Here is a 15,974-nt window from a genome sequence, read left to right as displayed (position 1 = left end):
ATATAATGAAAACTTCAGGATTATGTCAGGATTAGACTATTAGATATTCAGGTTCAGGTTAAAGTTAAAAACTATTAGTTTAAGTTGCCCCGGTGTAGTCACCAGTAGTTGGGTCGTAGGAGCTCACTGAGGCTTAGTAGTCTCATCCCACGACTATCAATTTTTCTTTTAGGTAAACAGGTTAACCGGAGCAAGGACCAGGTAGGAACTGATGATCGAGGTAGAGCTTGGATTATCGGATTAGAAGAATATCGTCTTCTTCTTTGTTTTTATGTTAATCTGTTAAGTTAGAATTTAATTCCCTTCCGTTGTATTTTACTGGATTATCACATTATTATCGTGATATTGTAGAATTCAAGTAATTATTCTGTAATTTTAATGTACTCAGATTCAATTATATATGTCTCGACTAAATATTCTAGACAATTTAGTTGTGGCGTTACAATGACCTACTAATTGATAATGTAGAACAAATTGAGAAAGAGAAGATTGTCTCGTAAAAGGATATTGTTCTACAACGCTAATGGATGGACCATGATAAATTTATGATCATTATCATAATTGAAATGATAGCAATGTGTGTAACACCCAAACCCATTATTGTAGTGATTCTACCTTTATTAACTATTTTTCAGAAATACGCAACGGAAAAATTGAAAGTTATTTATAAACATTGGTTCTAGGTATTACAATCTTCTTTACAAAAATAATACTATTGTATTTAATTTAGTAAAACCATGTTTATAGAAATTATTGAATCAAATATTGTACTCTTTAAATATACAAAACAACCTAAATAAGTAGACTTTATATACACGTAAAACCCCTTTTTCCCATGTCGCAATCAGAGAGGAGCTTCACCAACACTTGAACAGCTAAAAACGCATAACCTGTGGGTCTGGTCCCAAACCACTAGGATTAAGAAAAGGCATACATATCAATAGGTTTTGGTATGCGTTGTAAGACTAAGTATTAATTCAGAGTAGTGAGTTTCTCTTCCTGGATTGGTATCCCCTAGAGTAGGTGTGGTTTGCATTGAACTGGGTTAACAATTACTTGTGTCGTTATTATTTTTAGTATTTTACTTCAATATAATTAAATTGATCCTGCGATCAAGTTGTCAAACTAATTGTCTGAGAAATCTGGCAATCTACACAGTTGTCCTAGACATCGTGTATGACATCTGTTGTAACACCCTAACCCATACTACCCTTAAAAACGCAATTTTAAAAACTTTTTAACAAGTGTAAAGGCAGAGTGCCACGCGGTAATTAAAACACAAGCATACACACAGAGCATCATGAAATTTAACATGAAAAGCAACAGCGGATTCCAATCAAACCAAGCATGCATATATATACATATATATATACATAAGCCAAATTCATCCCTAAGGATGTCACTTATACAAGAACTAGCATATCAAAAGGTAACACCGATATACGATGAAATCCAAGCGTAAACCCCGACTCGATGTTACATTACCAGAGCATTTACTATTTACAAATTCTAGTCAAAAGCTAGTACTAAGAGGAGTAATCTATTCTAAGTCTCCTCACCAAAAGGTACTTCAACACCACGCTAGAACCGCAGTCTAAACGTCGGCACAATCCTCAGCCTGAATATCTGAACCCCCAAAGGTCCAGCAAATAACACAAAGCAGAGAGTTAGAAAAACATAATCGCATATCATACGAGCATAAGAAAAGCCTTACACTTTCGAGCTATCATACATATTCTAACTCACGCCAAAACATTGTACTAAACAATTATCAATTAATAAAGTTCAACACAATTCGACCAGATAATGTCACATACCACTTATCAAATATATGCGCATTTACCCTAAGGTATCTAATGCCAATTAATTCACTGTCATGCCATCCCTAGACATAACTAAATGCATGTGGTACCAAGATGTCACACCAACGGTGGACCAAGAACAGTTTTATATCATGCTGGATATGTCGGAACTTACCGAACCATCTTATCTCCCTTGGATAAGCCAAAACAGTTTTATATCCTGTTGGATAGCAGCTCTGGACTCATGGATTCATCTAATCCGATCCTCGGCTTCATTATGGACACATAATCCATTTTCGTTATTGGAACCCAAGTTTCCAATGTTCACATACAATCATGAATGCATGATTACTTTTAAACACATCAAATACATGACGCTATCTAGCTCGAAGCTATTCATTCACTGATGCGGAAACACAATTCCGACATCTAACACATTAGAATAACACAATATCCTATCACTCAATTCATAATTATTCACATGATAATTATCTGCATACTCATTTTTATACACACAAGGTTTCATTTACACTTATGTCATAAAACATACATCATTCTCTTAACATTGCAAATTAATGTTAAAACATAAACATAGTCACTTGAACTACAAGTCATTGCATACGCGTGCGAATCATATAACGATTAACAATAAGCATTAACAACATCAACATGTATCAACAAACATGTAAGGATACCCTTAAACCATGTTACAAGTGCCTAATTGCACTTAAAACAATTATCAAATAGTTGCTGTCACAGTGCTGTTCGCTGAGCGAATCCGTAGCGAACCCGTAGCGAACACGTAGCGAACACGTAGCGAACACGTTCGCTGTAGCGAACAGGTAGCGAACTACATCAGAGGGTTACAGGTACATGGCGAACACGTAGCGAACCCGTAGCGAACTTATTCGCTAAGCGAATCCGTAGCGAATCCGTAGCGAACTTATTCGCTAAGCGAATCCGTAGCGAATCCGTAGCGAACTACACCAGAAATATCTGTTCTTGAGTTATCTAAGGCGGTTTAACATTGATTCCACTCAAAAATTCATCTAAACATGTTATAAATTCATATAAACAGCTATTCTAAACATATATGGTATCAAGGAACATTAATCATCCCTTCCAAACATCCAAATACCTCTAATAATCAAAATCATGGCAATTTCTTGAGTTTTAAGCAACTTTTATAAACTTTTCAACATGATCCAAACACATACATATTTATCATGAAATCAAGCTAGTGATTAACACATACAAAGTAATGATGAAGAACATCACACTCACATACAAAAGCTTATCAAAAGTCTAAAAGAAATTGAGTGGGAGAGTTCGGGAACGGAGACATAGACAATCTCCCCCCTCCTTGTCACTCAAGAATCATGAATTCTAATCTCTTACCTTAAGCAAAGATGATGATCCAAGCCTTTCCTCTCCTCTCTTGCTCGTGAATCTCTTAGCCAAACCCTAGCTCTTGCTCTATCTTGCTTCTACTCACTCAAACTCAAAGAAATGAATTGTGAAACTATTCATGTGTTTGACTTGTTACTTATACTACTTTCCATGGTCATGAACCAAGCCCAATTGGCTTAGGCCCATTGCCTCTCACGCCCATAAGCCCAAAACAATGGTTCTCGCGTCTAATAACTTACGTTCGGCTAAATAATTATTCGTCGCTCACTAAAATAATAAAAGCCAATTAATAAATAAAATACATTTAATAAAATATACGAATACGAAAAATGGGTCGTTACAATCCTACCCCCCTTAAAAGAATTTCGCCCTCGAAATTACCTAGAAACAGATCGGGATACGAATCTCTCATCTTGCTTTCCAACTCCCACGTTGCATTCTCACCAGCCGGTCCTCCCCACACGACTTTCACGGATGCAATCTCTTTGTTTCTCAACCTCTTCACTTCTCTCCCTTCGATTCTCAAAGGCACAGTCTCGATGGTCAAGTCATCCCTCACTTGAACATCGTCCGATTCAATCACGTGTGTCGGATCAGACACATACTTGCGCAACTGTGATACATGGAAAACATCGTGCAAATTCGCCAATGATGGCGGCAATGCAATCCTATACGCAACTTTCCCAACTCGCTTCAAAATCTCAAACGGTCCAATAAACCTCGATGTCAACTTCCTTGACTTCAACGCACGTCCTACTCCAGTAGTCGATTTAACTCTTAGGAATACATGATCCCCCTCTTGGAATTCAATGTCCTTCCTCCTCTTATCATGATAACTCTTCTGTCGACTCTGAGACGCTTTCATCTTCTCACGAATCATCCGAATCTTCTCTGTTGTCTCTTGTACAATCTCTGGTCCAAGAATTGCACCTTCTCCAGTTTCATACCAACACAGAGGTGTCCTACACCTTCTCCCATACAAAGCCTCAAACGGTGCCATTCCGATACTAGAATGGTAACTGTTGTTGTATGTAAACTCTACCAACGGCAAACAAGAATCCCAATTCACGTTTTGCTCCAAAACACAAGCTCTCAACAAATCCTCTAAGGATTGTATCGTCCTCTCCGACTGACCATCTGTCTGAGGGTGATACGCTGAACTCAACCTCAACTTCGTTCCTAAAGCTTCTTGCAAGCTTTCCCAAAATCTAGAAGTAAATCTCGGATCTCTATCCGAAATAATACTTGTTGGAATACCATGTAGCTTCACAATCTGCTCCACATAAATCTCGGCCAACTTAGGCACCAAAGTACCTTTCCTGATAGCAATGAAGTGAGCACACTTCGTCAGACGATCTACCACTACCCAAATCACCTCGTTACTTTTCTTGGTCTTCGGTAAACCTCCCACAAAATCCATTGCAATGCTATCCCATTTCCATTCGGGTATAAACATTGGTTGCAACAAACCAAACGGCTTCTGATGTTCGATCTTCGATTTCTGACAAGTTAAACATGAATAAACAAATTCAGAAATTTGCCTCTTCATTCCCGGCCACCAAAATAACTTCCTCAAATCCTGATACATCTTGGTTACCCCAGGATGAATACTCAACCCACTTCTGTGACCTTCTTCCATGATCATTCTCTTTAATTCGGGTACATCCGGTACACAAACTCTTCCTTGAAATCTCATGACTCCACTTTCGTCCATCTTGATATTGGTCTCCTTACCTTCATTGATGAGTACCATCTTCTCCATCAATTTCTTATCCGATTTCTGACGTTCTTTAATATCTTCAAGAAAAGGATTCGTCAACTTCAACATTCCAAGCTTCACACTTGAAGAAGTAACCTCACACACAAGACTCAAGTCTCGGAATTCTTCAATCAACTCTAACTCTTTCACCATCAATGATGACATATGCAAAGTCTTCCTACTTAATGCATCGGCCACCACATTGGCTTTTCCGGGGTGATAACTCAATTCAAAATCGTAGTCCTTTAAGAATTCGAGCCATCTTCGTTGCCTCATATTCAACTCCTTCTGGTCGAATAAGTATCTCAGACTCTTGTGATCACTAAACACTTCAAACCTCGATCCATACAAGTAGTGTCTCCACACTTTCAAAGCAAACACCACTGCGGCTAACTCCAAATCATGCGTTGGATAGTTCCTCTCGTGAACCTTCAGTTGCCTTGAAGCATATGCTACCACATTACCCCCTTGCATAAGCACTCCGCCAAGTCCTAACTTCGAAGCATCGCAATACACGACGAACGACTCTTTGGCATCAGGTAAAATCAACACGGGTGCAGTAGTCAATCTTCTCTTGAGCTCTTGGAAACTCTTCTCACAAATACCATCCCAAACAAACGCTTGATCTTTCCTCGTCAACTTGGTTAATGGTAAAGCCAACTTCGAAAAACCTTCGATGAATCTTCTGTAATAACCGGCTAAACCAAGGAAACTTCTAATCTCTGAAACAGATTCCGGCGTTCCCCACTGTGACACAGCGTCAACCTTCGCAGGATCTACCGCGATTCCTCCACTTGAAATTATATGCCCTAGGAAACTCACCTCTTTCATCCAAAATTCAAACTTTGACAACTTGGCATACAACTTCTTCTCCTTCAAGACTTGTAAAACAATCCTCAAGTGCTCTTCGTGCTCTTCCTCGGATTTTGAGTAAATCAAAATGTCGTCGATGAACACCACCACGAATCTATCCAAAAATGAATGGAAAATTCGGTTCATATACTCCATGAAAACTCCAGGTGCATTGGTCACACCAAACGGCATAACTGAATACTCGTAGTGCCCATACCTCGTCCTAAATGCAGTCTTAGGTATGTCTTCCGTCTTCACTCTAATCTGATGGTATCCAGATCTCAAATCGATCTTACTAAACACGCAAGCTCCAACTAGTTGATCCATCAAATCATCTATCCTCGGAAGTGGATATTTATTCTTGATCGTCACTTTGTTCAACTGACGATAGTCTATACATAATCTCATGCTTCCATCTTTCTTCTTCACAAGCAACACCGGCGCTCCCCATGGCGAAACACTCGGTCGAACAAACCTCTTCTCAAGCAGCTCTTCAAGTTGCTTCTTCAATTCATTCAACTCAGACGCTGACATTCGATACGGCGCCATCGATATCGGACTAGTTCCAGGTACTAGGTCGATAGAAAACTCTACCTCTCGCTTTGGAGGCACGTCAGATATATCATCCGGAAACACATCTGGGAATTCACAAACGATCGGTAACTCTTCTATCTTAACTCCTCCTTCGAGTTTCAATGATGCAAACATCATGAACATCTCGGCATGTTCTTTCAACGCTTCCGATACTTCCTTCCCATTCATCAAATGCAAGTTCTCCTCCGGCTTCGGAAAAACAACGGCCTTCTCACGACAGTTGATATGAATTCGATTAAAGATTAACCAATTCATACCAAAAATCACATCCATACCACTAAGTGGAATACACACTAAATCCATACCAAAATGCCTACCAAAAATGGTTACGGGGCAGTTACGACATACTTGTCGGGTAATCACTGAACCATTAGCAGGAGTTTCTATTTCCATCCTACCCATCATATCCGTTAAAGGAATACTAAGACGCTTCGCACAATCCAAAGAAATAAAAGAATGCGTCGCTCCCGTATCTATAATCGCAATTAAAGGAGTGTCATAGATGAAACACGTACCTCTAATGAGATTGTCCTCAAGGCTAGCATCCTCTCCACTCAAAGCAAACACCTTGCCCATCACCTTCTTGGGCTTCTTACAAGTCAGACTTTTGTGGCCTTCATCTCCACAATTGAAACACACCACTTTTGTCCTACACACTTCGGTCTTGTGGCCCAGTTTTCCACAATTCTTACACCTATCTCCTTTCTTAGGGCAATCATAAGACATATGACCCCTTTCTCCACAGTTGTAACAACTTCCATTCACCGGCTTCTTACCACCACTGGTATTCCCTTTACCGCGGTTGTCATAAGGTTTTCCGCGCTCTTGTCCTTTCCCTTTTCGGTCATTCGCAGCCTTGTAGTAGTTCACCTTTGCCCTACCATCTTCATCACAAATCCTACTCTTGTTCACAAGGGTCGCAAAATCCCTTATCTGCGAAAATCCAATCATATGCTTAATGTCTGGACGTAGACCACTTTCAAACTTCACACACTTGTCGTTCTCCGCTTCCAAAGTGTTGTAATGCGGGCTAAACGCACACAAAGTCTCAAACTTGACGGCATAGTCAGCTACCGTCATATTTCCCTGTTTCAACTCCATGAATTCCACCACCTTCTTATTCTTCACATCCACAGGAAAATACTTAACCAAAAATTCTCTTTTAAACCTCGCCCATGGTATAGCCATACCACCGGGTCCTAGCCTCAACTTAGCATTCTTCCACCACACATTCGCTTCCTCGCGCAACACATATGTTCCAAGGGTTGTCTTCCCTTCCTCGGAACAATCCATTGCTTCAAAAATTATCTCAAGTTCCTCCAGCCACTTGTGAGCTCCATCCGGGTTGTAACCTCCGGTAAATGTTGGCGGTTTCTGCTTCATGAACCTTTCCAACCTCATCTCTACCTCTCTTCCAGGTTGATGATCTCTAACCACAATGTTGGTGAGTGCGGCCAAAGCCTCCGCAATCTGAGCATTCGTTCTCGCAGCAGCCATGATTCCTGAACGAATCACAACTAGACGTTAGAAAGTACTAACAGTGTTCCCTACACATGCTCATACGGGGAAAAGAAAAGTCCTAATTGGTTCACACGAACCGACCTGCTCTGATACCACTATTGTAACACCCTAACCCATACTACCCTTAAAAACGCAATTTTAAAAACTTTTTAACAAGTGTAAAGGCAGAGTGCCACGCGGTAATTAAAACACAAGCATACACACAGAGCATCATGAAATTTAACATGAAAAGCAACAGCGGATTCCAATCAAACCAAGCATGCATATATATACATATATATATACATAAGCCAAATTCATCCCTAAGGATGTCACTTATACAAGAACTAGCATATCAAAAGGTAACACCGATATACGATGAAATCCAAGCGTAAACCCCGACTCGATGTTACATTACCAGAGCATTTACTATTTACAAATTCTAGTCAAAAGCTAGTACTAAGAGGAGTAATCTATTCTAAGTCTCCTCACCAAAAGGTACTTCAACACCACGCTAGAACCGCAGTCTAAACGTCGGCACAATCCTCAGCCTGAATATCTGAACCCCCAAAGGTCCAGCAAATAACACAAAGCAGAGAGTTAGAAAAACATAATCGCATATCATACGAGCATAAGAAAAGCCTTACACTTTCGAGCTATCATACATATTCTAACTCACGCCAAAACATTGTACTAAACAATTATCAATTAATAAAGTTCAACACAATTCGACCAGATAATGTCACATACCACTTATCAAATATATGCGCATTTACCCTAAGGTATCTAATGCCAATTAATTCACTGTCATGCCATCCCTAGACATAACTAAATGCATGTGGTACCAAGATGTCACACCAACGGTGGACCAAGAACAGTTTTATATCATGCTGGATATGTCGGAACTTACCGAACCATCTTATCTCCCTTGGATAAGCCAAAACAGTTTTATATCCTGTTGGATAGCAGCTCTGGACTCATGGATTCATCTAATCCGATCCTCGGCTTCATTATGGACACATAATCCATTTTCGTTATTGGAACCCAAGTTTCCAATGTTCACATACAATCATGAATGCATGATTACTTTTAAACACATCAAATACATGACGCTATCTAGCTCGAAGCTATTCATTCACTGATGCGGAAACACAATTCCGACATCTAACACATTAGAATAACACAATATCCTATCACTCAATTCATAATTATTCACATGATAATTATCTGCATACTCATTTTTATACACACAAGGTTTCATTTACACTTATGTCATAAAACATACATCATTCTCTTAACATTGCAAATTAATGTTAAAACATAAACATAGTCACTTGAACTACAAGTCATTGCATACGCGTGCGAATCATATAACGATTAACAATAAGCATTAACAACATCAACATGTATCAACAAACATGTAAGGATACCCTTAAACCATGTTACAAGTGCCTAATTGCACTTAAAACAATTATCAAATAGTTGCTGTCACAGTGCTGTTCGCTGAGCGAATCCGTAGCGAACCCGTAGCGAACACGTAGCGAACACGTTCGCTGTAGCGAACAGGTAGCGAACTACATCAGAGGGTTACAGGTACATGGCGAACACGTAGCGAACCCGTAGCGAACTTATTCGCTAAGCGAATCCGTAGCGAATCCGTAGCGAACTTATTCGCTAAGCGAATCCGTAGCGAATCCGTAGCGAACTACACCAGAAATATCTGTTCTTGAGTTATCTAAGGCGGTTTAACATTGATTCCACTCAAAAATTCATCTAAACATGTTATAAATTCATATAAACAGCTATTCTAAACATATATGGTATCAAGGAACATTAATCATCCCTTCCAAACATCCAAATACCTCTAATAATCAAAATCATGGCAATTTCTTGAGTTTTAAGCAACTTTTATAAACTTTTCAACATGATCCAAACACATACATATTTATCATGAAATCAAGCTAGTGATTAACACATACAAAGTAATGATGAAGAACATCACACTCACATACAAAAGCTTATCAAAAGTCTAAAAGAAATTGAGTGGGAGAGTTCGGGAACGGAGACATAGACAATCTCCCCCCTCCTTGTCACTCAAGAATCATGAATTCTAATCTCTTACCTTAAGCAAAGATGATGATCCAAGCCTTTCCTCTCCTCTCTTGCTCGTGAATCTCTTAGCCAAACCCTAGCTCTTGCTCTATCTTGCTTCTACTCACTCAAACTCAAAGAAATGAATTGTGAAACTATTCATGTGTTTGACTTGTTACTTATACTACTTTCCATGGTCATGAACCAAGCCCAATTGGCTTAGGCCCATTGCCTCTCACGCCCATAAGCCCAAAACAATGGTTCTCGCGTCTAATAACTTACGTTCGGCTAAATAATTATTCGTCGCTCACTAAAATAATAAAAGCCAATTAATAAATAAAATACATTTAATAAAATATACGAATACGAAAAATGGGTCGTTACATCTGTCCTGCCGAGAACAGGATTTCAAATTTTTTCAAATTTCTTCTTAGATGTCAGAGATTTTATACCAATTTTTTAAGCAATAAATTGATGGAAAGAATGTAAGCATTTTATTCAATGATCCGTCTTTAATTTTTTTTAAATAATTAAGTCTAATTCAAAAAATTCAAATTTATTAGGAATGCTTTAGAATATTTTCACATAAACAAAATCGATCAATATAATGGGTTATCAGGTCTACAATTATATATCTAATTTTATTTTTAAAATACTTGTATCACTTAGTCCCCTATACAAATTATGGCTGACTTTCTTCGTAATCATATTAAACGACAACCCATAATGGAAAAACATTTATTCAAATTAAAATAATCTAAATATAAAAATTATATAATTTTTTAAAAATTAGCCACTATAAATTTTTTGGTGGATTTCATTCTTTACGATGATTGTAATTGTTTTTACACCTATAATATAGGAACAAGTGAAAAAAGAGTTTTCACTAAAAATATATATTTAAAATTAATTATAATACTCATTATTACGACATAATTAAAAATTACAAAAAACTAATCATGTTTGCACTAAAACGTCAGAAACAATTACACATACGTTCAATCGTATCTTTTGTCAATTTTTTAACAAAATATCACAATGTGAGAGAATAATAATGAGATAAAATTATTTTATTATTTGTGTAATCAAATTTCATTACAACGTCAGTACCTTACCAATTCTACATAGAATTTCTCATATCAACTTTTTTCCTAAAACCATTGATTTACAGATGTAACATTTTTATTTGTTTTTGCAAGATTTCAAGCATGAATTCACGATATCATTAACACCACCGGCATCTGCGAAAAAGACATTTATTGTAAGAAGCACAATTAAATAAGGCAATCATTATTTATAAGATTATTCTTATAAAAATATAAGAGACAAAAGTATAAGTATATGTACCAGTGTTGATGTTAAAGGTCTTGGACATCGAACAATTAGTTGCACAATCATAAGTAACTTTTGACAATACTTTATGACATTTCAATAATGTACATGCAGCAACACAACCTGCATATAATGGAATTCTTGTTTTGAAGCGTTTACATTTAAAAGCACATTTGGCAAGACAAGCGATTCAACCAGTTGGTGAACTAGGTTGTGAAGGAGGTGGAGGAGAATTATCAGCGTGTGCCATAACTAACATTATCATCACACATATTGAAACAATCTTTTTCTTCTCACACATTTTCATAATTCTTCGATGTTAATTTTGATATTATATGCTAAATTTGATTTGATAATAAAAATTGAATAAAACAACCTCAATTTATAAGCATGGACATAAATGTACATTTATATATAATAAATATAATGGACTTAACAAAATTGATTTTGTAACAAATTTGTGAAACAAATGAAGAAGAGTATAATCTAAACAAGGTTAATAAATAATACATCCATAAACCGATGTTTTTATAGTTTCTTAGTAAAGAAAAAAATAGTTTCTTTCTAAAAGGTTGATAGAAATCATGCCCAACCCTTTAACATGTAATTCAAAACCTATATATTCGGTGATTTTTTTTTTTTAATGGTGGCTCAGTTATATTTTTTAATATGTCTTTCATTAGAATAAGGATATTTTATTTATGTTCGATACAAATATGACTTTTTTTTTTTTATGTTATTGATTTTATTTACTATTTAGATAAGGATAATTCTTTTTGAAACTTTTTACATTTTTTTATTAAGAGTTCGTTTTTAACATTTGTGGTTGGGCTTCCAAATTTTCGGGGCCAATCCTGATACTTATAAAAAGATGGAAAGCGCCCTGTTAGAGATTTCTCTTGAAGAAACACGAAATCAAGAAGCACTAAAAAGTTTAACGGAGGTCGACATGAGTTTCCTAGTGTCTCTAATTATATGTTTATTGCCTACTAGGATGATCTACTAATTGATAATGTAGAACAAATTGAGAAAGAGAAGATTGTCTCGTAAAAGGATATGGTTCTACAACGCTAATGAATGGACCATGATAAATTTATGATCATTATCCTAATTGAAATGATAGCAATGTGTGTAACACCCAAACCCATTATTGTAGTGATTCTACCTTTATTAACTCTTTTTCAGAAATACGCAACGGAAAAATTGAAAGTTATTTATAAACATTGGTTCTAGGTATTACAATCTTCTTTACAAAAATAATACTATTGTATTTAATTTAGTAAAACCATGTTTATAGAAATTATTGAATCAAATATTGTACTCTTTAAATATACAAAACAACCTAAATAAGTAGACTTTATATACACGTAAAACCCCTTTTTCCCATGTCGCAATCAGAGAGGAGCTTCACCAACACTTGAACAGCTAAAAACGCATAACCTGTGGGTCTGGTCCCAAACCACTAGGATTAAGAAAAGGCATACATATCAATAGGTTTTGGTATGCGTTGTAAGACTAAGTATTAATTCATAGTAGTGAGTTTCTCTTCCTGGATTGGTATCCCCTAGAGTAGCTGTGGTTTGCATTGAACTGGGTTAACAATTACTTGTGTCGTTATTATTTTTAGTATTTTACTTCAATATAATTAAATTGATCCTGCGATCAAGTTGTCAAACTAATTGTCTGAGAAATCTGGCAATCTACACAGTTGTCCTAGACATCGTGTATGACATCTGTCCTGCCGAGAACAGGATTTCAAATTTTTTCAAATTTCTTCTTAGATGTCAGAGATTTTATACCAATTTTTTAAGCAATAAATTGATGGAAAGAATGTAAGCATTTTATTCAATGATCCGTCTTTAATTTTTTTTAAATAATTAAGTCTAATTCAAAAAATTCAAATTTATTAGGAATGCTTTAGAATATTTTCACATAAACAAAATCGATCAATATAATGGGTTATCAGGTCTACAATTATATATCTAATTTTATTTTTAAAATACTTGTATCACTTAGTCCCCTATACAAATTATGGCTGACTTTCTTCGTAATCATATTAAACGACAACCCATAATGGAAAAACATTTATTCAAATTAAAATAATCTAAATATAAAAATTATATAATTTTTTAAAAATTAGCCACTATAAATTTTTTGGTGGATTTCATTCTTTACGATGATTGTAATTGTTTTTACACCTATAATATAGGAACAAGTGAAAAAAGAGTTTTCACTAAAAATATATATTTAAAATTAATTATAATACTCATTATTACGACATAATTAAAAATTACAAAAAACTAATCATGTTTGCACTAAAACGTCAGAAACAATTACACATACGTTCAATCGTATCTTTTGTCAATTTTTTAACAAAATATCACAATGTGAGAGAATAATAATGAGATAAAATTATTTTATTATTTGTGTAATCAAATTTCATTACAACGTCAGTACCTTACCAATTCTACATAGAATTTCTCATATCAACTTTTTTCCTAAAACCATTGATTTACAGATGTAACATTTTTATTTGTTTTTGCAAGATTTCAAGCATGAATTCACGATATCATTAACACCACCGGCATCTGCGAAAAAGACATTTATTGTAAGAAGCACAATTAAATAAGGCAATCATTATTTATAAGATTATTCTTATAAAAATATAAGAGACAAAAGTATAAGTATATGTACCAGTGTTGATGTTAAAGGTCTTGGACATCGAACAATTAGTTGCACAATCATAAGTAACTTTTGACAATACTTTATGACATTTCAATAATGTACATGCAGCAACACAACCTGCATATAATGGAATTCTTGTTTTGAAGCGTTTACATTTAAAAGCACATTTGGCAAGACAAGCGATTCGACCAGTTGGTGAACTAGGTTGTGATGGAGGTGGAGGAGAATTATCAGCGTGTGCCATAACTAACATTATCATCACACATATTGAAACAATCTTTTTCTTCTCACACATTTTCATAATTCTTCGATGTTAATTTTGATATTATATGCTAAATTTGATTTGATAATAAAAATTGAATAAAACAACCTCAATTTATAAGCATGGACATAAATGTACATTTATATATAATAAATATAATGGACTTAACAAAATTGATTTTGTAACAAATTTGTGAAACAAATGAAGAAGAGTGTAATCTAAACAAGGTTAATAAATAATACATCCATAAACCGATGTTTTTATAGTTTCTTAGTAAAGAAAAAATAGTTTCTTTCTAAAAGGTTGATAGAAATCATGCCCAACCCTTTAACATGTAATTCAAAACCTATATATTCGGTGATATTTTTTTTTTTTAATGGTGGCTCAGTTATATCTTTTAATATGTCTTTCATTAGAATAAGGATATTTTATTTATGTTCGATACAAATATGACTTTTTTTTTTATGTTATTGATTTTATTTACTATTTAGATAAGGATAATTCTTTTTGAAACTTTTTACATTTTTTTATTAAGAGTTCGTTTTTAACATTTGTGGTTGGGCTTCCAAATTTTCGGGGCCAATCCTGATACTTATAAAAAGATGGAAAGCGCCCTGTTAGAGATTTCTCTTGAAGAAACACGAAATCAAGAAGCACTAAAAAGTTTAACGGAGGTCGACATGAGTTTCCTAGTGTCTCTAATTATATGTTTATTGCCTACTAGGATGATCTACTAATTGATGATGTAGAACAAATTGAGAAAGAGAAGATTGTCTCGTAAAAGGATATGGTTCTACAACGCTAATGAATGGACCATGATAAATTTATGATCATTATCCTAATTGAAATGATAGCAATGTGTGTAACACCCAAACCCATTATTGTAGTGATTCTACCTTTATTAACTCTTTTTCAGAAATACGCAACGGAAAAATTGAAAGTTATTTATAAACATTGGTTCTAGGTATTACAATCTTCTTTACAAAAATAATACTATTGTATTTAATTTAGTAAAACCATGTTTATAGAAATTATTGAATCAAATATTGTACTCTTTAAATATACAAAACAACCTAAATAAGTAGACTTTATATACACGTAAAACCCCTTTTTCCCATGTCGCAATCAGAGAGGAGCTTCACCAACACTTGAACAGCTAAAAACGCATAACCTGTGGGTCTGGTCCCAAACCACTTGGATTAAGAAAAGGCATACATATCAATAGGTTTTGGTATGCGTTGTAAGACTAAGTATTAATTCATAGTAGTGAGTTTCTCTTCCTGGATTGGTATCCCCTAGAGTAGCTGTGGTTTGCATTGAACTGGGTTAACAATTACTTGTGTCGTTATTATTTTTAGTATTTTACTTCAATATAATTAAATTGATCCTGCGATCAAGTTGTCAAACTAATTGTCTGAGAAATCTGGCAATCTACACAGTTGTCCTAGACATCGTGTATGACATCTGTCCTGCCGAGAACAGGATTTCAAATTTTTTCAAATTTCTTCTTAGATGTCAGAGATTTTATACCAATTTTTTAAGCAATAAATTGATGGAAAGAATGTAAGCATTTTATTCAATGATCCGTCTTTAATTTTTTTTAAATAATTAAGTCTAATTCAAAAAATTCAAATTTATTAGGAATGCTTTAGAATATTTTCACATAAACAAAATCGATCAATATAAT

General features: G+C 35.2%; 1 protein-coding gene across 1 annotated transcript; it reads right to left on the bottom strand.

Moving 5' to 3' along the window:
* Nucleotides 1-13,772: 13,772 nt before the first annotated feature.
* Nucleotides 13,773-14,344, bottom strand: LOC123883960. The gene is made up of 2 exons (XM_045932931.1): nucleotides 14,035-14,344; nucleotides 13,773-13,928 (listed from the first exon to the last, which is right to left on the bottom strand). Exons 1-2 carry the CDS (start codon nucleotides 14,324-14,326, stop codon nucleotides 13,870-13,872), a joined length of 351 nt encoding a protein of 116 aa, XP_045788887.1. The 5' UTR covers nucleotides 14,327-14,344; the 3' UTR covers nucleotides 13,773-13,869.
* Nucleotides 14,345-15,974: the final 1,630 nt, after the last annotated feature.

This window comes from Trifolium pratense, linkage group LG5, assembly GCF_020283565.1.
Source record: "Trifolium pratense cultivar HEN17-A07 linkage group LG5, ARS_RC_1.1, whole genome shotgun sequence".
NCBI lineage: Eukaryota > Viridiplantae > Streptophyta > Magnoliopsida > Fabales > Fabaceae > Trifolium > Trifolium pratense.
The sequence above is the reverse complement of the archived record's forward strand: the minus strand, read 5'-3'. Positions and strand labels throughout refer to the sequence as shown.